Here is a 25,990-nt window from a genome sequence, read left to right as displayed (position 1 = left end):
TTTTCATTGGGATAATTTAATGGTTTAGACCTCGCGCAAAGAAGGCTATGGCTAGCAAGCATTTCCTTCCTGACTTGGTAGCTGCATCGGTAGGCGGCGCATAAAAACAGATAAATGGAGGATTCCAATAAAGATAGATTCTGGATAGCATAACACTATGCGACACTCAATAATTGCAATTTCAATCGCCCATCAACTCCAGACTGAATCTGGGACCGGCACAGGCGTTGACGGAATCAGCGTCGATACTGAGACATGCGGCCAGGTTATACCGTCAAAGTTCATGAATACTACCTGAGAATACTGAATCTGTGTTGAAGTGACATTGATCGTTTTGGGCGAAGTAATCTCATATGGTGGGCTGACGAGGAACACTGGCCGCGGCTGACCCGATAGTGACTCCGGAGCTGAGATTTCCATAGGTTCTTGTCCAGGTTTGAAGACTGGAACCGTGAGAGAATATCCCACAGTCTCAATCCAGAAGGTAGCTTGCATCTGGGGCACATTTGCATTCAGCGCCGTGGCCCCAGGATTGCCTAATAAGAATGCGATGTTCGCCGTCCCACCACCAAACTCCGGAAGCAGCGGATCTGTGGACACCGTAAAGACGATGGTTTGGGTAATATTCTGTCCTTCTATGCTGTTGCGCAAAACGGTATTCGGATCATCCAGGATATCTTGGGTGATAGTGCCAGCAGCATTAAATTTTGAGAGATCCTGCGGGAGCCGAGGAGTATTAGAGTCTTGAATATTTAAGCTATTAAGTTCAATTTTTGATTGTATGTTGCCCACGCCGAAAGGCTTCAAGCTGACTGGTGATATCTGTGGTGGACCTTGGAAAGTGTTTGTAGGCGCTAGGCATTGAGCATTGATAGTTGTGCCATGCGGAATGGATGCCATGCGTACAAGTGAATCTCCAAGAACTGGATTATTGTCTGTGGCCGGGATGTTCATCCACAATCCAGTCTCGAAGTGAATACCAGTGGCATTGCCATCCCCCCTTCCGGTCTCCGTGTTCGTTACATCATTGACAGCCTGTACATAAGGCACGCCATTGAGAAAAATGTCCTTCTGTGACCCAAATCCGCGATTCGGCACAGCAGAAAGTGGTTGCGAGAATGTTACTGTCTCTTTTGTCAGATTCAACTCCAAGACGTTGTCGCTGGGGAACGCTGGAGGGGTTGGAGAGACAGGATTGGGGAAAGTTGTTCCTAGTGGTGGTGGTCCGCTGTTCGGGCGGAAGATTGTATTAAAGCCTGTTCCAGTGAATCTTCCAGCAAGCTTTGCCAGTGCACCTAAAGGCGCCTGTTGTGTGCGTGGCGGAACTTGCTTCTTATAGAACTGGACCTGATCAAACTTGAAACCAGGAGGAAGATTTATGGTTGCCATAGTCACTAACGTGCTTTTTAAATGAGGCTAATCAACGCGGTTAATTATTAATCAAATGTAACATCAGTTAGGTGAGTTTAAGAGATTATTTATGTTTGAATATCTAGTTGGCTTAGATGTCTATTTGTAAGTGCGACCAAGGGAGAGAGCTTCCGGGATACTTTACCTATCCCATGCTGCTTGCATAGTTCAAGTGCGGGCCTGTTGTCTAATCCCATACTCTATTCGAGAATGTGCAGTCTTATACACCACGTAATTGTGGCATCATAGATTACAAAACCCAGATTGACAGTTAGTGCTGCCTATTACGACACCGTAATATATAATATAATAGAGTTTGCTGGCTGAAAAAAGTGAAGGATCTAAAACAGCCTGGAAAAGAAACATCATGGGCAGGTTCCTCTAATGGGAAATCTGTGTGAAAAAAAAAAAAAAAAAAAAAAAAAAAAAAAATTAATTATATATATATTATATATATATATTTCCAGTCATAACATGTATTATTGGGGAAGCGTTGACTACAAGTCTACTCATAGGCTATGTAATAACAATTGGAAACAGGCTATGTGTAAAGCTGTGACTCCAGGCAGGGAACTAATAGGCAGCTGATGTATTTATTTCACTTCTTCATTCTTTTGGCCTAGATCTCCCAAGAATCCCTCCCATAGGAGAAGTCTACTGATCACTAAGGTCTGTTGTGGAGACTTTATATTGTATTATAATCAGTTGAGTAGAATCCTGTTTGCAACGCTTTCTTGACTGGATCATGCCACACACCCTTCAATGGCCCAAAGTATTCTAGATACAAGACTTCAGTGCAACCAGCTCAGGGATATCCTAAAATTTCTCCCTATAGAGTGGGCAGGCTAACTCACTTATTGTTCACCGAGAAGGCTAAATCACAGTCTGGGTAGCCTTTCAGCAAAAAGTACTGTGCAAGAGGGAAATAAGTAACGTTTCCGTATGCCGAGCCACCATACGTCAGATAACTCCCATCAACAGGTGCCGATTGCGCCTTGAGCCGACTGGTTGCCAAAAGCAAAAACTGTCTGCATGTCCATCACCATATGCTGAAGAATATGGCAATGCATCATCCAAAGGCCGGCATCTGTAACCCGTATACGCCACGCTCTCCAACCTGGCGGCGCAAGAAGAGTCATTTGGCTTCTGTACGCGTACAGAACCGTCGTGTCCCTAGGTATTGGATATGTGCCATCCAAGCGCTTCTCATTCCCCGTCAGGTTGTAGGGGTTGATCTCGGGTGTATGTCCCTCCCATCTTCGCGGACGGTAAGGTAGCACAGTGATCGAATATTCTCCGCAGAGGAAGCATTTGTTGACATCCAGTCGCAGAGCTCATCGTCCGATTTGATAGGAAACGACCCATCTCGAAGCAAGAAGCGTAAAGCCTTGGATCTCTGGCAATGGTTCCGAACCCCGCTCGGAACCCTAATCACACTATATGGACTCAATGTCCTCGCCTGGGGAGGGATGCTTTTCCTCCTTCTCTGCAATGCCGCCCCCGCCATGTGCGATCCCTCCTGCAACGGCCCGGACTCACCGCGACGAAAGTGGATTGAAATCGATCCCCAGATTCTCAATGCATTGTTCTGCATTCCCGGGTTGGGTTTGGCACCCTGGCGCATGAGGGGCCTCTACCTTTGGATCCGCTGGCGGGTCGGAAAAGACGACGCTGCTTTTGCTCGTCTACGCCGTACGCACCGTGCATAGTTTGATTATGCGTCTAGGGAGATTAATCACAAAGGTGCTAGTATCGCGCAGGAAACGGTGGATGCCTCAGGAGACACGCCCCCGATGTGGAAAATGAGCTTGCTGGTGTGGTGCAATGCTTTGAACACGGAGTTCCAGGCCTGCTTAGCAGCCTGTATGTGGGGTATGAACAGATTCACTCGCCCAAGTTGCACCATGGTTCTATTTGTGGCGGCAGCTTGTAACTGTGGCTTGGGGGGTTGCGTAACGTATAAAGAAGAGCAGAGGAGAAAGGAAAAGCAGCCCAGTTTGAGGTTGTGTACCTGACAGATATTCTAATGATGAATTAATGAACTAGGTCTGGCGTGAAATTTATCGACAGGCTGCACGCCTTCTACCTCGCCGACTCCCACACAGACTCCTTCTCGCAGGAAGCATATGCTCTCGCTATCCTCAGCGACACCGTTCCCTCAACCGGAGGAGTCTCGACAAGGACCTTCCTGTCCAGCATGGCTCGCAGTCTGTTCATCTCTGCCGGCGCTCTCGCCTTCTCACACAACAGCGCTGCAAGCGGATGGTCGCAGAAGGTCAGCCCCTACGCCTCAGGGTACCATCTCCAAGCCGCGTTACACACGCGCAACGCCGCCACAGCTACATACCTCCTCCACACCCACTGGGGCTCCATAAGTGACCCTGCTCATGGAAACTACACCGGCTGCACCTGGGAGACGCTGGACACCAGCGGACGCCCCGGTCTCGGCGCCCCGACGTCGCTCTGCCATGCTTGGGGTTCTGCTCCAACGGCTGAGCTGAGTCGTCATGTCCTTGGTATCAGGGCAGCGACTCCCGGCTTCAGGCGGTGGAAGGTCGAACCGGTCACCCTGGGTCTGCAGTGGGCGCGCGGAAGACATCCTGTCCCGGGGGGCGTCATTCAGGTGGACTGGTCCTTTGACAGAGATGGCCTACTTACCATGACGGTGAACGCCCCTGTTGATACCAATGGTACTGTCCTTCTTCCCAGGCCCCTACAGGTGCTTTTGAAACGGTACCAAGTCTCTGGGGCGGTGAGGAAGGTGGGTGATGGGGCGTTTGCTGTGCAAGGGGGGAGGCTTTTACCCTCCGCCAGAAGAGGTAGGCCGATGTATAACTGTTCCCCCTGTAATTACCGAGCGGTGTTTCGTCTCAAGTAGTATAGACAGCAATAGAGTGAGAAAATAAAGTCGAGATTTACCATTGTACATATGGATCCTTGTTATGACTTGGGATTAGACAGCAATAACAGACACAGGCCACTGCATCAAGGAAATCAAGTCCGCCTCCGCTGAGGAATTCACCAATAATTTGATCTTCAATATCTCTCTATCAAAGCGCCACTTGATATACCAGAAAGATACGAGAAGTGAGAGAAGGAGATGAAAGTAGGCCAGGATCACATACAACAGCGTTTAGTACACACCACTGCCTTCTAGGTTGCCAGGAGAACCCCCGACAGACCCTCAGGCCACGCCATGACAGCTGTATCTTCCAGTTTGGACTGTACATTAAGGGGGCCCTCTCACCTCTTGTCCGGAAAGTGGATGATATACAGTGTCCGCACGTACATCTGTCCAGGATATCCCGGGCAGCCTTCTGTTCCGGCAGTACTCGGTTCTGATGGGGTGTTCATGGAGCGCCTCTGGATAAGGGTTGAAGGCATCATGGTAGCCTACCAGCTGCGCTAAGACGTCGCATGCCCGTCGCAGAACGTCACCAGGCACAGTGAGCATAGTCGGCTGCGCACTGGCGAGATGGAGACGCAGCGAAATGATTCCCACAGGTATATACTCAAGTTACAATGTTGCATAGCTGAACTGTGTTAATACTCTGAGTGGGCCCATGTGCAGCTCTGGCCAGTTCTGCTTGACCACTACGCACAGGCCCTGGGTGAGGTTGATCTAGTTATGGCGTGGGTTAAACATAATGCGGATCAATCCATATCCGAACCACGACCGGTCGAGGTACAGTCATTGACCCATAAATTGCCAGGTCAAGGTACCCGAAGAGGCCGTGCAGTGGGCATTTAGCACAGTTTGAACAGGCCAAAGGAGTCAAAAAAATCAAAATCCCCGGCAAGGTAGCACCTAACGATAGCTGATATTAACCAGCCACATGCTGCACTTTTGCTCTTTGCTACTGTATGAACCGTCCCTCATAGCCGGTGTTAGTAATTGGTTGTTAAACAGGCTAGTTAACTAGGGATATCACTAGAGGGAATTGGTTTCGGCCAGTTCCAAGGTGCAGGATACTGCAGGCTGGCCAAGCCTATTAGCTGTAGGGGCTGGTTGAAAGAGATACCCATTGGAAAGCATCATTGGATAAATTCTATTTTCTAATGCAGCAATATCATGTCCTTGAACAATAGCAACGTTGTGAAAGCATTATTACATGGCATGGGTGGAAAACATCCAGATTTTCGCTGGTCAACAAGTGGATGGACCAGCGCGGCAAAGACTTCATTGAGCACCTTGGGAACCACAGCTACACGGTCGTTACAGCGGCCAGAGAGCCTTGAATGTCCTTACAGAGTAAGCTAGATACTGTTTCGAAAGTCAAATAGATGTCCCTGACCAACGCCATAGTTCAAGAACAAAGAGAGTTCTCTGACCTTACCATCATTTCCAAAAGGACCAGACTCGCAGTGCATAAAGCAGTTGTCTGCTCACAGTCACTACTTATACACAGGGAGACTAGTAATCCGATTTAACGACACTTCAGGGGCCTTGCCGCCTTATGTACGAGGACATGTACGCAGGGTGCTTTAAATCATTGCACCATGAGCTGCGCATCATTTGAATCTAGTCTTCAGGTACCATATCCGTTAACACCCTACATTTTTCCAGGAAAATAAAGCCCGATTATGATGCTGAATCCACTTAAGTTCTTTTAGGTCCGTACCCAAGGATCAGGGCGTTGAATAATCCTAAATTAGCAATGGGGAGACTCATGTTGTTGGTCCACGGAACGAGCTTTGCCATAAACTCCGCGCCCACTCTATGCCAGTAGGGTACGGATTTGGACCCTTTTTGTCATTTTGAAGTCTAGATAGACGTGCTGCGTGCACGAAGAGAACCGAGGTTTCTGCCCCAGGAAACCCTATGCGCATCCAGTGGCCACTGGAGGTGACAATGCACTGCGCTTCAGTAGTGCGTAGAGATATCAGGCCATAGAAAGGCTCAAATCTCATTTGAGGTTTCTTGAGGGGTTCTTTGCTTAGAGACCTGTTTTGGGTCTCAAGGCCATCGGCCTCATTTGCCTATACTGACTTCTCCCTTCCGCTCTTTTCTCCATCACTTGTGCAATACTTTTGGGTTCCTCATATCTTTTACATTAAACCCAATGGACAAAATTGTGTGCAAGTAATTGTATCACTATACCGTAGAGACTTGATGGGCGATGCAGCGACCACCAAGAGCAAAGCTAGGTGAAACGAGCCAAACCGAACTATCAAGGAGCCTCGTATTATTGAGTACAATCTGAGGATAACATATCAAGTTGTCCAAGAAGAAGACAACAGCAATAAGAACTATGGAATTACAGGAACAAACAGAAGATAGAGACGGCGACGGTGGTGGCCACTCATCTCAGTAACGCCCCTAAAGGTCACCTGCCAGCGCGCTGACTTTGCCACGACAAATAGTGATCTTTCAACAGCTGCTCTGCTGGACGGTATGAGAGCCCCAGCTCCCTGATACTCTTGCCGTTGTTGACCTTGTAGGATATGCCGATGTTTCGTGACACCCATTTCATGGGCAGACCGATGAAGGGTGCTGCGGCGAAGACGAGAAGTTTCGGAAGATTGCGCGTGGGCAACGATTCGGGCTTGTGATGTATTCCCCTCACGTAATTTGCCATATCCAGCAAGCAAATGCTGCGGTCGCTGGCGATGATATACCTCCCCTTGGCAGAGTGACTTTTTCCTGCTTTGATGTGCGCCTCGGCCACATCCCGCACATCTGCCACAGGGTAGTGTAGTTCCGGAACACCAGAGCGATTTTCTCCCTTGTACATAGCGTCCAGCATGAACAAGCTACCGGATGCAGATTCGGAGGTGAGTGACGGGCCGAGGACGAGGCCCGGGTTGATAACCACAAGGTCCCAGCGTTCCTGAGCGTCACATATTTTCCACGCCTCACGCTCAGCGACTAGCTTGGAATAGCTATAAGGACTGTAGGTGGCAGTGCTTGTCGTATTCCAATAGTCTTCAGACAATGTCTTGCCCTTCATCTTGAGGATATCCCAACTATCACCGTACATGGCCGCGACTAGTTGAGGCGTTAATGCTTAGGCATACGCTTAGAGAAATAGATCGGAAGTTCCCCTTACTGGATGACGTTAAAACGACGCGTTTAACGGTCTCGGTCTTGTTCACAGTCTGTAGAACATTATTGGTGCCCTGAAGAGCAGGCTCGACGCATTCTTTCATGCCGTTTTTGATTTGTTGTGGGACTAAAAACGGAGAGGCGACGTGGTAGACAACCTCACAGTCCTCCATCGCTTCCAGGAAAGAGCCATCCTTCATCAAATCAGCTTCAAAGAGTTTCAGCCTGCCTGGATACGTCTGTTGCATATCAAGCAGGGGCTTGCACTTCGAAAGGTTCTTCGGTCTGCGGACAGTGGTATTGACGAGATCGCCCCTTTCGAGCAGACACTTTATCACGTGAAGGGCAATGAAGCCAGAGCCTCCTGTAACAAGCGATTTTTGCATTGCTGCTGTCTCCAATTTGTTCACTCTCACTTCACAAGGTACCAGATCTTGGCGGCTGCAGATGGATGTTCAGATATTGTTTGATCACTTTCATGGTTCCTCTTCTCACCGTGACGAAGCGTCCTTTTATCGTCGCCAGGAAAGGAAGATCGCCGGAGATAAACGGATGTAAGCAGATATATACTATTCGCAGTTCAGAGAAGTCTTCAGATTAGCGGATCAGCAGAATTAGAAGACCGAAAGGTGGATCAACCGGGAGGGTGCGCTATATGGGGACCCGGATGGTGAAGGCCGGAGATAAAGTACGATCCGATTAGAAAACAAGAACTCCAAATTCATTTGAAGCGTACGATATGGCAACACCGACGGATCAATAAGCCTGTACGACTTTCTATCGCCGTTTCTAGCCCTAACATTGCCACCGCTCGGGTTACCTAGGTTGGGGGGAGGAGTCTCTGAAGCTATTTGGTCATCCACTAAGCTTCCTTTCAAATTTGAGGCGTATATGCGTGATTAGTGATCAAACTGCTACATACGGTCATACCTCAAGGCAGCGAGGAAACCCCAAAACACCATATTAAATCACTTCATATCTTGACAACCACATCTCTGCATAACAAGTTATATGTTGTGGATAGCAAACTTAGCCTACTTCTACGGTATAGGAAAATTATTTTCAGTAACGATAGTAACATACAGATTCGTGTCTCGGCCGTCAAGGTTAATTTGTATTTTATCATAGCGCATGGAGATGGTGGTCTAAATAGCTTATAATCTCGACATGTTATCCCTCAACCTTGTTTAAAGCATGTTCCCTCAAGATTAAGAGAAGTCAGCTCTTGGTGGCTGAATTATGGAGTAGTATATATCTGGCCTTTTAGTATCGTTACTGGAGAGTCTCACTCGCTGTGAATTCCAGATGTGCTTTAGCTGTTTTAAATGTTGAGTAATCAAACTCAAGGTGAGGTGCGATTTAAAGTTTAACCTCAAAAGTGGGTCGAAAATGCCTCATCTACAGTAAAATCTTGCAGAACTCCACCATGCAGCCTGTCATGCCGTGACTTCGAATTCATATGCGCCAGAAGCCTCCAGCTTTAATCTCTTCTGGTTCAGACAAATTAGGAAGTGCGCCGAAACCCTAGGAATCCGCCTCCAAGTAGTCGTGATAGGCGCGGTTCCGTCGATCACTCATCATCGATCACTCATCAGACACTGGGACTCGGAAGTACCGGCCGGTTAACCCATAACGTGTAGTTGATTTTGTTGCAGAAAATCTCCGGCCTAAACTGTAAAATAAATACTCCAAAACAACATCATTTATCAGCCAGGTCTGAATGGATGATCAGTTGCTGAAACTGGAGGTAGGTCAAACAACACATACTTCTAACATTACCCGCTGATCCCCTAGATTATTCCTGCATGCTTACCTGCTGCTACCATTGACTAATCAGAAGCTGGCCCCAGCTGCATCGCATAAGATTTGCCCTTCCAGTGGAGCTAACGCATAGGTGGCCACCGAGAGAGAACTCCACAATCTTCCCTGCACTTATCTAACGTTGTATTTGCTACCAGGTAATAAGATAGCTATTCCCATCCCACATACATAATGACCTCATGTCTGACCACTTCAGATCATGTGAGGAATGACACTATACAGGACCCGCTTCGTTCATGGTGCCAATAGTGCCTCCCTTTCAACTGCAAAGATAAATCTATAATTATAAAGTCAGCTCCCGGATATCCATATAGGTTATTCACACTGTATAAGTACAGCCTCTCTTCTCATCATGACAAGACTGCAGTCATCTTTCAAAGGACGGCCATAGATAGCAAGGTTGAGGACACCTTCCCTGAAGATCCGTCAAGGCCCTCCCCGTCTCTATTCGCCTCCGGTGGGGTGCAAGTCTCTCTCCCTTAGTCTCGTGGAGAAGCCCATCAACCTCCTGATCCGCTCCTATCTGGTGCCATTTATCCAAGCTGGAGGGAAGCAATGCTCGTTCAGCATTTCGGACTAGGCCCGCCTTCTCAGGTACAATATTGAGAGAAAATATACAATTCCGGAACGAGGCGGGGGCACAGGCATCATTTCACAAAGCGATCACATCCACTGCTGAGAGCAAATTGAAGCACTTGAGTGCGTCGGGAAAGTTTGAGGGAGGGGGAAATTCCTCGAAGGGGGCGTATGTGGAGCCTACAATAAGGATGTGTCTGATAATAAAGATGTGAGGGAACCCCTTCTGTGTATTGCGCGCCTGGTTTCCAAAGGCTTGGTTACATGGAATGCTCTAATCTGACGTGCTACAGGATCTGAAAGCCTCAGTCCAAGCTACACTCCGCACAGGGGTGTTTATGTAGACGGGCCTCGGTTCTCGCTAGATGCTCTGGCGGATGCCCGCAGATCACGCCTGGATCCATCCTCTTTCACTGAGCGATATGGTGACTCCTATGTAGCCAGCCTGCAGTTAGGCGCGGATGCCGGCATGCTCGCCTCTTGTTCCTCAGCTGTTCAGCACGATTCTGAAAGTGTCGACCTCAAAGCCACTTTACGCGTATTGGGGTGGGATGTTGAGAAGAGTTACCACTCCAGTAACCAGAGCGCAGAAGTCTGGTCTAACTTTGACATCACAGCATTTGACACTGGCTGTGTCCAATATCAAAAGTGCACCACTTCAGAAACCTCCGCAGCAGGTTGCCCAAGTCTATATTGACAGACTGAGTAGTTTAGGCACACGTGTCAGGGAGAAGATGGATGCTTTTGGTTTGACAGAGAATAAGTATCTAGACCCCAAGACTTATCGAGAGATTTGTGCATCTGGGCTTGTGGCTGAGATTATATTATTACCCTATAGTCAAGTAAGAGACTATGCCGTATCTTTAAATGAACGAGATTAGGGCTTGATAATGTATTTAACATGCAATGTGAAAACTTGTCGGAGGGCACGGTAGAAGATCCGATCAGACCACTGGGAGAACTGCTCATACGTTAACCAACCACTTAAAATCTGTAAGCCAGCCTCCATTTAGATTCACGTTCACCATGATCTTGACATGTAAGGCCTTGCTTTCATTATTTATGCCGCTCTTCCATTAAGCTTTAAAGAGAAGGTCAGCAAATGGTCTATAGATTAATGTAATCAACGAAAGAAGGGCCTTGCTCATTGATGTCTAAAATACCCCCGTGAAATCAGCTGGTGAGGAGTAGTTACAGGATGATGATGATTTCATGCCCTGAAACACAGGAACTGAGTGGAAGGGGATTATAGTAAAAAGCAAAGCAAGGAATATATATCCTAATCTTCTACTAAGAGTCTCTCCAATTAGTGCTTAGTTAGATCCTAGGTTATATTCCTGTCTTCTTATATGATGTATCAATGATATATGGGGATTGTGGATTCGTGTCGCAGATGGATTGAAACAGGGTTACAAGATGTTGGTGGCAGACCAGTGCTGAGAATGCCAGCAAGTAATTAGTGGCAGTCTGGTGGAGGCTGCTTAGCCTTAATGGCTAGGCAGCCATGCCAATACGTGCAGAATATTTAGCTTTGCGGTGCTTTAGTAGCTCCTGAGCAAGAAGCATTAAATAATTATATAGATTAATTCTTTCCGGTGATATATATTATTCATGATATATACTTAATAATACTGTAACTCAATTAGAGGCTATAGCTACACTGAAGTAAATATGATAAGGCAGGGAGCTAGTAGCACTTAATAGAGACAGCATATATCTAAATATATTCCCACTCTGGCCTATTAGTAATAGTAGCTTAGGTATTATGTTTCTCTTGTAGCTTAGACTGCTAATATATAGCTCTAGTACATCATGCTAAGAGTGATTAATGGGTTTGTTCACTAGTATCTTAATAGCCATTATGTGGAGTTATAGTTAGCCCTAAGGCCAGGAACCTTAATATGTAAGGAATAAATGCCTCTAATACAATATTAGTGCTTTGAGCAGGTATGGCATGGCACTTGCTACTTAATCACACACAGAATGGCCCCAGACATAGCTAAATAGTAGCCACTAATAGTGTCTCAAATGCCAACCTTGCAAAACCTGGAGAAATATACCTCCAGTAATGATTCCCCTCACAAGCTCAACCATAATCCCGTTTGCAAGTCCATTAGTGAAGGCGTTGCGGCATTCAATGATCCACTATTGGGGATGAATACCAACAAGCCGAGATTTAACTGAATCGGACGGTATTCTTTTAACCACCCGCTCTCTTGATTACTCAATAGTACGCTTACTACTCTCCTAGAGAGCAGGATAAGGCCTCAAGTAGCTGATATATACTTGATAACGCGAAAAAAAAAAACGCTCGAGCCTTATATCTTACTGGTCTTTCTCGTCGCATTATAGAACATGATATGCATACTATACAGTGGGGAAGGGTGCGAAGTAGATATTTTAGGCTAGTTTGGATTCAGCCGACGTACAGATCTGAAATTTTTTTTTTTTTTTTTTTTTTTTTTTTTTTTTTTTCAAATGATATGAGTTATGAGTTATTTCTGATGTATATAAGGGATGGCTTTTAGTAGTGGGATCAGACGTTATTTGCATGCATGACGGAGTTTCCATGGTCATGCAACTATGTGTGTTATTAGACGGCTACTCCATGAGATCGATTCAGACTTTATGATATATTCTCCTCATTTGCTTTATCTGATCCCATTGAGAATATATACTTACTCATGAAAGCGATTATTTTGGAGGCGGCGAAGAAGGCCTAGCACACGATGGACAAGGGATATGTGGAATTTATCAAATTAATACCTCGTCGCCTGCAGGCCACATTGTCTGCTGATGATTGGTATACTTTTGATCCCTAACTGTAGCAACAGTCACTATTGCTAGTCAAAGGATTAGATTCATCTGCTTGCAGTACACTATTATATAAGTAATCCTCCATATAATCCATCAACTCTCAAAATAGAATAGGTAACAAAGAGACAATTCCGGCTAAGTTGTGCTACTGAAAGAGCAAGGCCAACAATTAGCTATCAATATATCTATAGACGATTATCTACCCACCCTATAACCATGTAAACATTGCAAATAGTAACCAATGATCAGCCAAACCCTCGAATACTCCAAAGGAACGCAGTATTAGCAGCTCTGTCGTCAATGAGGTCTTCATCACTGATTCTCTTCCCACCTTAGGACTCGGCCTTTTTGGTGGCCTTGGTGCGGAGTTTCATCATGAGGAATACGAGCCCGTAAATACCGACCACGAATACAACAACAATTCCCGCATTCCTCCATCCATAGTATTGTTCTTGCAAGTTTAGCGTACGAAGGTAATCTCCGCCTTCAGTATACTGGCAAACGCGGCAGCCAAAGGTATCATCCGGGTTCAGAAGGTTCGTGCCTACCCCCACGCCACGCTGGTAGACATTGAGATATTCGCCACATGTTTGATTGGGAGCCGGATCAAACACAGCTAGCTCCTCGGGCTTGCAGTGCACAGGCTTGTCCCAGGTAGTGAACACCAGCAGAGAACTCATGAGGTAGTTGAAGGGGTCGACGTAGTACATCCTAAAAAAAACGGCCGTCATAAACTGCTCAAGCTACATCATGGTTGATGCAGGGATGCTTACCAGTATCGCCAGAATGATACGATTTGGCTATATGGAACCATCACGCCGCAGAAGGAGACGAGAGTGGTAATCACCAGAGGGTTGACCAGTGATGCAAACACGGCGTTCGGTGTGTAAGCGGCAATCATCTGCCCTATGCCCGTGTAAAGACACTCATACATTACCTGGGAAGGGGTTAGTTCTTGCATGCGGAAGGCAAGGAAATTAGAAGACAGGTAGGCGGGCTTACCACAACGAAAAAGACGCTTCCAGCATGATCAGCGGAGGTAGGAAGGCCGCTGGTAAAGTACCAGCAAACATAATACAGCAGCGCACAGATAAGTAAGTAAGGAAACTCTGAGACTATGAGACCCATCACGAAGGGAGCCCAGTGGTACATTTTGGTTTTCTTCTCCCGCGCCTCGAAAATATCCCGGCGGTCAATGAAGAGCGGCTGTAGCTGGGCGATAACACCCGGCGCGACAAAAATGAAGTTGAACACAGTAAAGAGGTTCTGTTGTAGATCTGTCAGTGCATCTCCAATCTTCCAGAAGGTAAAGCCGTTTAACAGCGCTAGGCTGATATGCATGGCGAATTTGTTATTGAGGTATTCAGTATTCCGGAAGAGAGAGACGTTCATACGATGCGTCACAAGCTTGACTTGGGTCCAGAGCGAAGCAGCAAATTCGTGCGGATCATCATTTGCTGCTGTGGGTCGAGACGCAGCTTCAGCAACCATGATATCCAATTCCTTGGAGAGTTTGTCATGTTCCGGGGACTCCAGCCAGACCCGGTTCCAATCACGACTCTCGCCTGCCGACACAACATCAATAATATGCTCAGCGGGATTGGCTTCAGGTGGACAAGGTGCGCCGTGGCGACCAAAGTACTCCTTGACTGTGTTCGCGTTCTGGCCAATATCTCCAAAGTACACCGTTTTCCCGCCGGCAGCCAGCAATAATAATTTATCAAATTGCGCAAACAACTGTGCCGATGGTTGATGGATAGTGACGAGTATAGCTTGGCCTGCTTCTGCAAGCTTGCGAAGGAAGCGAACAGTGTTATAGGCAGCTTGACCATCAAGTCCCGACGTGGGCTCATCAAGGAAACAGCTGTGCACGCAACGCGCCTAGCCCACAATGGGGGTAGGCGCAATACACTTAGTAAATTTTGTCTGGAGTCACAGTAATTTGCCTGAGGTCACAACTTACAGAATACTCGGCTTTGCCACTAGTTCAACACCAATGGTAAGACGCTTACGTTGCTCCACTGAGAGACCAGCGCCTGGTCGACCAATGAGGGTATGTTCAAGGTCATTCAGCTCAAGAAGATCAATAATGGTATCCACGTATTGCAACTTTTCTTCAGTGGGTGTATCGCGAGATTGGCGCAATAGCGCTGAAAACTCCAGAGCCTCACGGACAGTCGCATAGGGCTCGTGAATATCCAGCTGTTCCACATAACCAGCAGAGCGTTGGAAAGAAACAGGAAGAGGACGCCCATCTACTAAGACAGATCCACGAATAGTGCCTGAGGTTTTGCGTTGTGCGAGAACATCCAGCAGGGTCGTCTTGCCAGCACCAGAGGAGCCCATTAAAGCACCAAGCATACCAGGTTTGACATATCCTTGAATGTTGTCAAGAAGGATACGGCCACCGTCAGCCGTTGGGATAGAATAAGTCAGGTTTTTCCAAGTGAATATGCTCTTGTTGCGGAGCAGGTCATTTCCGAAGCTTCCCCCTGATGCATCAGATCCGGGGCTGACAGGTTTCTCCGATGATTGCGTTTCCTCGTCTCTGGTTTGCAAAAGGTGTTTTGATTTATGTTGTAGCTCTCGAGGGATCAGGAGTTTACGGTCTCCTTCTCCAAGTAGCTTCCATTTGGAGGTGAAAAATATGGTGAGCACAACGAAGAGCACCCACCAGGCGCAGATAATTCCAAAGTTACGCCATATATGGCTATGGCTAAAAGATATGGCTGCGAGATATTCATCACCGGTCAGGCTCGTCGCACCAGGTGCTGCACCAACGACACCGGCACATGATTGTCCCCCTTCATCAATGTAGTCAGGGCCGCTAGGAATTAGGTTAGGTCCGTAACACGGGATAATCTGGTCATGGAATTCGTTTCCAAGAAGAGACTCGAATGCGTAGGCCATGGGGTTGATCCAAAAGATCCATACAAACCATGGATGCATCTCAGGCTTGATAATCATATATCCCATGTAGATAAACAGCGCTACAATCGAAAGACCCGAGACTTTGGACGCAGCGTCGAACGTAGGGAATGCGGCACCGACAAGTCGAAAGAAAGCTGTCATAGTCATGGCCGTCATGAAGTTGGTGATTAAATAAGTAAAGAATGCCTCAGCTGTGGTCTTCAGGCCAACCATAAAATATAGGATAAGGCCGAAATGTGTAACCTGGAATAATATTATAGGTAAATCAGCGACAATCTGGGCGATGCAGATAGCCGCCGGATGGTACAACGCGAAGGAGCGGTGTTTGGAGAGAATAGGTCGGCCGGTGAATGAGTCAGTAACCTCTGATAAGGCTATAAGAGCATTGTATAGAATAGAGAAGAACAGTGCACCGCCCTTCAGAAAAAGGCCGATAGAATTGTCAGGGGCCGAATAAAAGAGAGAACCACCGAGGAGTGCCTGGACAACTGTAGCGCCTTGTTTTATAAATAGAGTCGCCTTGTCACCCCACATAAGCTGGTATTGCCTAATAATTGCAGCCATTACTTGAGTAATGAAACCAGTAGTGACAGGGGACCTCTTGGGCACACCCCTATGCTTTTCACGAGCAACCATTTCTTTGAATATGGCCGTGTTGTCAGCTGCTTCTTTGCTTGTCGGGTAGCTCTGGGCTTCTTCCAGCATCCTGGGCCTGATATGGGACCGTTCGTAGGCAGTGCGGATCTCGTCGGCGGTGCGTGGGAACTTGTCATCATGTCCAGGGGCAATGACGCGCTCAGTGGGCACTGTCACGCCAGTCAGGAAATCTGCCCGGTTGGAACCTGGATCACGCATGAAGCCCAGGCCCTCCATGAATGAGACAGCTTCCGCTTGAGGCCCGTAGAAGATTTGTTTGCCCTCGTCAAGAAGCAGAACCTTATCAAAATGCTCGTAGATGCCGTTACCCGCCTGATAGAGGGTGACAATTGTACTGAGCCCCAGGAGATCGGTCATCACCCTGATAGCCTTGATCCACTCAAGAGCCGTGCTGGCGTCAAGGCCTCTTGTCGAGTTGTCCCAGCAAAAGATGCTAGCACGAGTAGTGAGACACTCTAGAATTGAGACACGTTTTCTCTCTCCTCCCGAAACACCCCTAATAAAGGCATCACCGACCTTCGTCCGTGCGGTATGAGCGATTCCAACTGAGCGCAGGAGAAAGTCCTTATAGAACTGGACATATTGTTCATGAGTCGAAATCCCAGGTGGCAGGTGATATGGAACCTTCATGCGAGCGGCAAAGTCGATCGTGTCTTCAACGGTCAGTGTTGGAAAAAAGATCTCCTCCTCCGTGTTCATAACAATCTGGCCACGGTACTGCCTTGCTTCCACAGCAGACATGTTCCCATAGCTGACGTCTCCGTTGACCTCTTCATAGCCGAGACGATTGTTTGCGAGTACGTTCAGCAGCGTAGTGCAACCCGCTCCAGGCCGCCCCAGAACGAGCAACATCTCTCCTGGCTTAACGCATCCAAACGAACTGTCAATGATGGTCTTGGTTTTGATACCTTTGCCACCCCTATGGAAAGGGAAAAACTGGGACAGGACATTCTCATTGAACATGGCGTTGCCGCCAACGCCCTTGACGGTGAGATTCTTCCAGGCAACGCCGAGCATTTTGGGCTTCTCCCCACCCTCTTCATCCCGTTCCCTGAGTTGTCGCAATTCGGATGCCATGTGCCATGTCGCTGGGGTATGATAGGTGGATGCATTTTCCGTATCGTCCTTGGGATCTGCGGGTTGTAGTCCTTCATCAGCAATTGTGGACTCTGCATCCAAGCTTGATGAACCAGAGGCCATGTTTGAGGGCAGGCGGATGTGGTAAAGGCGCAGACGTTAGGAGCTCCTTAAAGGGGCATAAACTCGCGGGAAATCAATAATTACCCACCAATTCATAAAAAATAGTAACCCTCAACCTGGTTGTATCGGTGGCACAAGTCCTAATACTTATATTTCTTTCTTGACCCAGACGATCAAGACGCTCATTCCAAGCTGTACCATATCTTCGGCACAAGAGGGCGCTAGAATCCTTCCCTGACAGCATAGTCAAAGTTCACTCAACTCAACTTCAGATCTGCCTACGGAATGATGAGTTAGTTAGACCGTCTTAACTGAATTACGGAGCACGTCCGACGGGCAAGATTACTATACATTCCCGCCTTTGAGTCCTATTAGTAATGAGGCTTTGATTGCGGGGACCCACCGCTCGCCCTTGGTAGCGTCGCGCGGGTGGCAGATTAGGGATAAAAAAATCCAAACCATTCTGATCACGGTCAACCGCTTTACTATAAGGCTTGCTGCTGCTAGTGTTGGTGATGTAGTTTACAGCCTCACTGCCGGCGCAAGCGACCAAGGATAGAGACCACATGTGAGTGATAAGGGTCACTATTCATACTTCCGCGACCATATGGGAAAGCGAAAGGAGATCTGAAGAAAATTCAGGGAAAGATTCCACCGTTATGAGTGTGTTGAGAAACCATAGGTGAAACGAGATGGAAAAGTAGGTATAACCCGGAAGGTGTTCCCTGCGTCCCAAAATGAAACATATGTCATGGGTAACAGGATTTTGAGGATCTGGCTGATCAAAGTTCCGTACACATCACGCACATTATACTACAGCTAAATGTGTAGCATATGGCGTCTGCCGGACATTGAATACGCAATATACAGAAGTCCGCAATAAGATATCCGTTAGAAAACGTCGTCTCGCTAATGTCAGGAATTTTCTAGCCGAGTTATTCCCGGAAAAGGGACACCTACGTCTTACTGGATAGTGAATTTAGGTCGTCGATAAAGCTGCCAAAGGAGTGTAAACGAGGTGTAGTAAAGGAGAGGATATATTGAGAGAAAAATTAAAGCGTCCAACATTCGAGAGGTCCTTGGTTCTTGACTACCCGTCCCGTGGGAAAGAAAGCCTCACTCGGGCCCACGACTAATACATAGCGATGCGATGTACAGTTGTGGCAAGAATAGTCGGCTGTGACATCAATTCTGCTGCTAGCTTATAGGCCGAGAAGTTTCCGTCTTAGGAGTGAGCGTAGCATATTATTCGATTGCCCCGAAAAGAGCAATCACTCGAGACGCAACGCAACTGCTTATATCAGAGTGACTTGGAGGTGATAATGTAGCTAGCATAGTGAAGCAGACAAACCACAGTACCATTGTAGTCCCTTCTACTACTAGTATGGAAATGTGATGTACAACCCGATTGGGTGGTTCCAGTTGTAGAGCAAGAACAGGTGTTGCTAGGAGAGCACTCCATATTCCATTGGAGAATATGAGGATGATAATGTAGGCGAAACGTAAAGTAAGAATGACTGCTGAAGCCTCCGAGGTCAGAACAATCTTAGTCGTTACACGCCAGAAGGTGGTACCAGCAGTGACTTACCATATGCACTTAGACCGAAGACAACAAGAAGAACGATAACTTGAAATATTCGCAGCAGTTATATCCAAAGATCGGTCGCGGCCATACTTGGAAAACTGTATTTAGAATTCTCAAATGGTTCCCCAGAAATCATGGCGCTCTGTGTCCCAGTAATTGATATTGGATAGGATTGACTACAGGATTACTCTGCTGATTTATTGTTAGCAGCAAAAAGACACCACATTCAAATGTCAGAATAAAAAATCTTCAGTAGGAAGATAAAGTATTAAATATGTGCAGTCATTCAGCTGACACATGACAACTATTAACTACTAATCTAGCTAATAACTTTGTTACTGGGTTTCCAGTTCGGAGGTCAAAGTGCTAGCCAGAACTTGTGACTGTTGAGACGTGATCTGACAAGGCCCCACTTGGAGTCGGGCATGAATAGTAATCAAATACGAGCAGCAACAGATGATGTCATTGCCAAGAATCATATTCGTTCCCATTCCATGGTTGAGTCAAAACACTTCAACCTGAGTCATGCCGGGTCTCGCCGGCGCAAGACCGTCAGCGGTCGACCCTGTATTATTTGAAGTCTTTTCAAGAAAATATCAAGATAGGATAGTGAAATAAACGGTCTCGTTCATCTTTCCCCTGACGGTGCTATCCGTACGCATACTTGGCGACATCTCGAACCTTTCTAAACGCTTGAGGCAGGACGGTGTCCATCTCTTATAAAGGGCCCTTACTAAGCCGCCTTCTCCTTTCCGGGTGCGACCGCTTGATCAGTCCAGACAGGGAAGGTGGAACTTCATCTACATATCCTCTCTCGCCGAAGATGGCGGATTCGAGAATTTCTTCTGTCGCGGAGGATCATACTGAGCGGAGGAAAAAGGGTCGTTCAAAAAGCCAGATCAGGCAAGATGTGTCCCCAAATGTAGGGTCTTCCCAGCTGTCAGAAATCCAAAAATGCTGATCAGGAAGCAAAGAGGCGGAAGACTCAGATCAGGTTAGCACAGCGTGCATATCGCTCACGAAAGGAGGCCGAGCTACAAGCACTGAGGGCTCGTGTTCGTGAACTGGATATGCTCATGGAGCGAATGAACGAGACATTTCTATCCTTCACTGACAATCTGATGGAATCCGGCATCTTGTTAACATACCCAGATGTTGCGCGGAGACTCCACCAAACTATAGTGCAATCTCTATCCCTTACAAATCGGGCAGTTTCAGTGGCAGAAGATGTCGCTGAACCCCCCAATGCTGAGACAACTGCGCCAGAAGCAAAAGCGAACGCGGGTGTTGTTGATGTGACGGAGCAGGATGTAGCCAACACTAACAACACCTTTGATGTCACTAATATCCCTCTTCCTGACATCCTAGAGTTTGCTGTACGGGCTCAGCGACAGGCTAGCAGCCAATACCCGGCCCAGACAACTCAACAATCTAACCTTGCAGTATCGGAAATACCAACAGAAGCAACACCCCTTTATTCAACACCGTTATTCTGGAATACCCCATCTTCCAGCACATATAGCCTGGAAGGAACAAGTTTCGCCCACCGACTCTATCGAGCTTGTGTCGAACAAGGACATCGGTGTCTAGCGAATCCCCCTTATCAGCTCGAGGAACTCACATACAAATTCAGGCTTCCTTTGAAAGTCTTTACGCTACACAATATCAGAGCGCATTTCGAGGAATCTCTAAGTGGTGGACGTCAAGGAACCCTTATGGAGCTGAATATCCCTTTTTTTAGTATTGGTGGCGCCGGAACGCATTTTAAACACAACCAGAGGCGCTATGACGCCGACAATGGTTCGTTCCAGCCGAGCATAATACAGGTTGCGACAGAACGAGTCGACGCTGACATGCTGGGTGACTGGTTTGATTGTTATGATGTGGAGGGATATCTGGAAAAATGTAGGATCGTCCCCGTTCAGAGGCTTGCCCAGGCAAAGATGACGGTTCCTGCGGCTCTTCCGGGCTTGGAACGCGAGCAACGTGTCTCTGGTCCGAGTACTTCACAACAGATTGGGAACCAAAAGATCATTGATGAAACTATATTGATCGAATGTAAGTCCCCCCTTGGTCGACCTAATTAAATTATAAGTTATGGGCGTTTCGCAAGCTAAACTCCGTGGATAGTGCTAAGAATCTCTTGCGTGTGCCTCGGCAGAGCCCCAGGGTTTCCTCGCGCTGCTGTCGAATCCTTCACAATGGAGTATGCAACGTATTGCTCAAGTTAACCTTTAGTATCTGTATAACCTACACGGGTGTTAAGGATGAAACATTCTAGGATTTGAAAGAGTAAAGAGAATAAAACCTTGCGAAACAACTGATCCCAACACAGGTTGCGACTGCGTATTTGAAGCCTTTGAAATCTGCTCAGGAAATTCAGAGCTAAAGAACACCTCTGCTGAATATTAAATCTCCTCTTTTCACGGAGGCGGAATAGTGAATAACTGTAAAATAGTCTCAAGGGCATGGAGGGATATTTCAAAGTCAAATCCTTTGGTGCAATATGCATTTGACTAAGCTCTTACCACTTTGTGTGGCTTTCTCCCATACCCACGTTTGGTTCATCGCTAGGAAACTTATGGGTGGTTTGATCCCTATAGCCCAATCCATAAAGCTATGAATCCATAAAGCTAAATGAAAGAAGAATCATGTGCTGACGCACATAAATTACGCCCTAATCTCAGGAACATCTTGTATTGCTTGGTTGAGCCCTCGCTATCAATCCAAGAGACGGCTACGAATTATACCATGCACCAGCTACTTAAACAACCTCAGCCGCAGTGCTCAGATAGACAATCTAGAATGGTTGATTAGTGTATAAGAAATCCTGGTACGAAGCTTACCTAGCCAGGACCGATGCTAAATCCTCATTTGAGTTGGGACAATGGCCAGCTTTACATCCCTCACACAGCTCATTATCATGCGGACCTCTGCTCTGGCCAGAAAAATCAGGTTGCTGTATGTCAACTCCATTCCACTTTTTAAGCCAGTATGTCACTCTTTCTGCATAGCACCCATAGTCTAGGACTAGCTGACCAACAGCTCTGTAATTTTTGCATCATTGGTGATACACTGGCGCATTATATAACTGTCAGGGGCACATATAAATTAAAATTGTGATCTTTTTGCTTAACCAACCACTGGAGTGATATCCACTGTTTAGGCATTAATTTACCTATAACATTGGTGTCCTATTCCTTGATATTAGTTTCCGCATCATCAGCGTCAAAGAAGTCTAGTTAAAGCCCTTCCTCATTTGACAACTGTGCTACATCGTGATGAAGTTTTGGGTAGAGCAACCACAATTTCTCGGCTTTGGGTCCCTTGCGTGCCATTTTTGTATATGTGTGCCCGGTAGTGCAATTTTAGGATGTCGAAAGCTTGCATTGAGGATTTGGAATTTGGCCTTAGATAGGCTGGGAAACTAGAGATTATAAAGAGATATTAGCTATAGAGTTTTAAATCTTAAAGCAAGGGCACATTGCCTACTGGAATTAAGAATGAAAAGGTATATATTCCATGACTAAGAGTAAAGTATAAAGCCATATCAAGATTTCCTAGAGAAGGAGGAGGAGGAGGGAAGACTTACTACATCTTCTAAAACAACTGAGAGGAATTAGCACAACCCACGCTAATTCCATTGCCAGAACCTGCCTTGTGCGATTCCTTGCTCCCTGAGCCAAGTCTGGACAATGCCAAGCCGGAGAGGATAACATGTATCACTGATATATTAAGTAATGATTTGGTGCGAATGATTAGGCGCCCAAAAATTGTGTCCTGGTTTGTATAGGTTGCCTCCCTCTTATCCAGCTGTATCTGGACATCCATTGGAGCAGACAAAGACAAGCAGTGCCCTCAGCAGTACAGCATGAAGGATGAAAGTAACAACACAATAGCCTTATATGTCAGCAAAAGAGTCTGAGTAATTCTGATGATCCACTTCTACCCGATCCGATAAGACAAGAACATATCTCTAAAGAAGAAGTGGATTGTCAAAGAAGAGACGAAAACACCATGAGCTGGAATTCTTTCTTTTTAATCTAACTAGATGAATACGATGAGTTATTAAATAAGCCATAACTGCCCTGCCCTCATCTGGAGGCCATGTTGAGCGCTTCAGTTCACCTGAAGCCCATACCATCATGTACCGGCTTCTTGTCCCTAGATCAACACTGAGGGTCCCGAATGCCAAGTGCCGACTATATTTAATCTTCACAATGACTGGCTCGGCGTAAGACTGGAGCCTAAGTTGCATAAGACTAATAGATAGTGTCTATATCCATTCTCCAGACAACCTAGCAGCACTATCAGCGTTCGTATCAGCAATCACCAACTGTAGATTATTAACTGCATGGTCTCAAGATCACCTCCATAAACATAAGGGTGGATATGTTTTGTGCAAGCTAAGCCTCATATTCTTTTTGTTATCTTGCACTGGTTAGTCTATATTTAGATGTGTATTTTAAGTCATAATAGCGGAATCGCATAGCCACAGGAACGTGGCGCGGAGACTGTGGCTAGGTTGTCGTCTCCGAGTTTTCTTTTTTTTCGTTTCTTGGCAGCTCTTTTTCTGTTTCTTGGCAGCTGATTTGACCTTTCCCCTTGCCAGTTGCCAAGTTTCATATATATTTGGGCGACTCAAGTGTCTTCGTATAGAGGCATATCCATCCCTAAAAGACAGGAGTGATTCAAAGTTTGCATGTGTGACGATAGACTCCAACGGAACTGGGGCCTTCAAGCCAAGGAAAAGAGGTATAAGAAGAATGGAAGCTTCTTCAGGCGCTGGGCGGCTTCTGTCTCAGCACTATTCGGTGGTATGTTATCCTAGCCCATTAGGGGCCATTCTCCTAATATCTTCTGCAGTGTGATGCATGTCATTCTCGAAAGGTATGGATATCTCAGAATCCGTGATCAATTAATTCAGCTATATGCATCTAGGAACTTATCCCCATCATCCTAGCCGCGCTCTGACCATCGTTATAGGTGCGATGTGACAGGAATGATCCTTGTGGGAACTGTCAGGACCAAAGAACTGCATGTACTCGCCGACGGAGCAGGAAACGATTACCAAAAAGAATCTCACCTGATGCAGAAATGACAAGCAGTGCGCCTCAGCTGAGCTGGACATCACCCATTCCGCTACTGCCTGAGTCTTGTGGTGGTTCTCTCTTTGAGATAGTTCAGCAAAGGAACACGCCTGCAACAGATAATATCCTTTCCAAGATGGACAACTATAAGATGTCATTCAAGACCACAGAACAGGGGAATTACCAAGGTCCAGATAGAGAGCAAGAGCTCCATAGATGGATCCTGTTAGTTCCGCTAACAGATGCTCAGTTGATGAAACAGCGCCCACTAGACCATATACAGGGTCTTACCTGGAACAGGATTCAAGTTATTGAGTCAGCATTCTATGTCGCAGGCCATCTTTCCCAACGTATTAGGAGTTTCGTGAGCCCACTAGATGTCAAGGGATTTGGCGAGGAACAGCCAGAAATACCATCCATTGAGTTTCTGACTTTGATGTTGAATGGTACGATGGTTTATGGCCCCTTGTCTGTTTAATAGCAAGGAATACTGACTTCATCTCATAGATCTCAGGGGCGACAGATTCGGATCCTTTGTATTGGATTACTTCAAACACATCTCTCAATCAACACTTAAGCAGATGGGACTGTCACTTCTTCGAAAGACTGCGTCTCCCCTTGAGACTCTCCTGTACACAGTCTGCGTCAACTCAGTGGCCTACAAGTTCATGATTTGTCTGATGATGACTGAAGAAGATAATGAACTTTCCCAGATGATACTGGAACGCGCAGTGAAGTACAAGCAAACAGCACGGGCTGCATTAAGGATGATCCCCCCTGTGACGCCACCTTCACTTGCTCTGTTACAGGCCACCCTTTGCGGTGTAAGTTATACAACACCTAGTACTCCTGCAGATATCTGATAAGTAAGCAGATTTTCCTATGCCAGGGGGTAGGTGAGACTCAGCTGTGCTGTGATTTAACCCATGTTGCTTGTAGAGTTTGCGTTGATCTTCGTCTGAACGCAGCTGTTAATTGGCAAGGCATAACTGAAGAAGAGTATTACTGTGCCATGTGGTGCTATAAGCTTGACAGGAGCTATGCCTGGAAGCTTGGAAGATCTGGCTATTTCCTTGATATTAAACCAGGCATCGATGATGCCCCAGTCTCTGAGCTTTTCTCAATTTACACAGAGTTGGCACATGTACAGAGTGTGCTGATTCCCTTCCTTAATGATGAATTTTCCTCGGACAGAGAAACTGCCAGCCAGTCCTTTAGTCATGCGCGAATCCAGTCACTTCTCAAAATGGATGGAATTCGGAGCAAGATAGATCAGGTACTCCTGTACTGCATTATTAATGCTATTGACTGAAAGCTGACTCTCCCGCTGCCAGATCTCATCTTTCTCACCTCAGTGGAAAGGCCTGGACTTCTGCTGCGAAGTCGCGGCGCTTAATTACGCCTATCATTCCATCATGACCACCATTCTCCATTTAGCCCAAGTGAACGCAGATGAGATCCATGGTGCTGGAGACCTTTATATTCAGTCTGCTCGCCAGGAGCTATCAGCACTGGTATGTCTGTGTCAACCATGTCTGTGTCGACAAAGCGATCATCGAAGGACTGCCGTTTTTTTGCATTGGTCAGTCTGCTCCCTCCCGCGCATTTAGCATGTTTAACAAATCTCCAGGACTCTACCTTACTATCCGCTGACCGCCTGCTTTGTCCTATTCTGCAATGTCATTGCGACATCCCATCTAGGTGACTTCCACCTCTTGAAGACGGTCGCGAACTGCCTGATACAAAGCGGGATAGTTAGTCAACCAGTTGCTACACTGCAGCGGCTGTTTCACGAGTTTGTCCTACTATCTCAGACATTCATCAGTGAATCAGACTTAATAGCACCAGTCAATGAGG

The 25,990-nt window shown here is 46.7% G+C and overlaps 4 protein-coding genes across 4 annotated transcripts; 1 reads left to right on the top strand and 3 right to left on the bottom strand.

The window, feature by feature from the left end:
- Positions 1–192: 192 nt before the first annotated feature.
- On the bottom strand, positions 193–1,389 carry ALT_2707 (uncharacterized protein; the record flags this gene model as incomplete). The annotated part of the gene is made up of 1 exon (XM_033561268.2): positions 193–1,389. One exon carries the CDS (start codon positions 1,387–1,389, stop codon positions 193–195), a length of 1,197 nt encoding a protein of 398 aa, XP_033417159.2.
- A 5,348-nt stretch (positions 1,390–6,737) lies between these two features.
- Positions 6,738–7,842, bottom strand: ALT_2706 (tetraketide alpha-pyrone reductase 2; the record flags this gene model as incomplete). Its single annotated transcript, XM_033561265.2, has 2 exons — positions 6,738–7,399; positions 7,461–7,842. 2 exons carry the CDS (start codon positions 7,840–7,842, stop codon positions 6,738–6,740), a joined length of 1,044 nt encoding a protein of 347 aa, XP_033417156.2.
- Positions 7,843–13,002: 5,160 nt separating this feature from the next.
- On the bottom strand, positions 13,003–17,458 carry ALT_2705 (ABC transporter G family member 21; the record flags this gene model as incomplete). Its single annotated transcript, XM_033561264.2, has 4 exons — positions 13,003–13,381; positions 13,444–13,607; positions 13,673–14,534; positions 14,634–17,458. 4 exons carry the CDS (start codon positions 17,456–17,458, stop codon positions 13,003–13,005), a joined length of 4,230 nt encoding a protein of 1,409 aa, XP_033417155.2.
- Positions 17,459–19,866: 2,408 nt separating this feature from the next.
- ALT_2704 (bZIP transcription factor) lies at positions 19,867–25,786 on the top strand (the record flags this gene model as incomplete). Its single annotated transcript, XM_089599410.1, has 8 exons — positions 19,867–19,965; positions 20,018–21,101; positions 24,511–24,579; positions 24,641–24,957; positions 25,023–25,029; positions 25,102–25,409; positions 25,468–25,647; positions 25,721–25,786. 8 exons carry the CDS (start codon positions 19,867–19,869, stop codon positions 25,784–25,786), a joined length of 2,130 nt encoding a protein of 709 aa, XP_089456153.1.
- Between the last annotated feature and the right edge of the window lie 204 nt (positions 25,787–25,990).

The sequence above is a fragment of the Aspergillus lentulus genome (assembly GCF_001445615.1).
Source record: "Aspergillus lentulus DNA, contig: Alt05, strain: IFM 54703, whole genome shotgun sequence".
Taxonomy (NCBI): Eukaryota; Fungi; Ascomycota; class Eurotiomycetes; order Eurotiales; family Aspergillaceae; genus Aspergillus; species Aspergillus lentulus.
The sequence above is the reverse complement of the archived record's forward strand: the minus strand, read 5'-3'. Positions and strand labels throughout refer to the sequence as shown.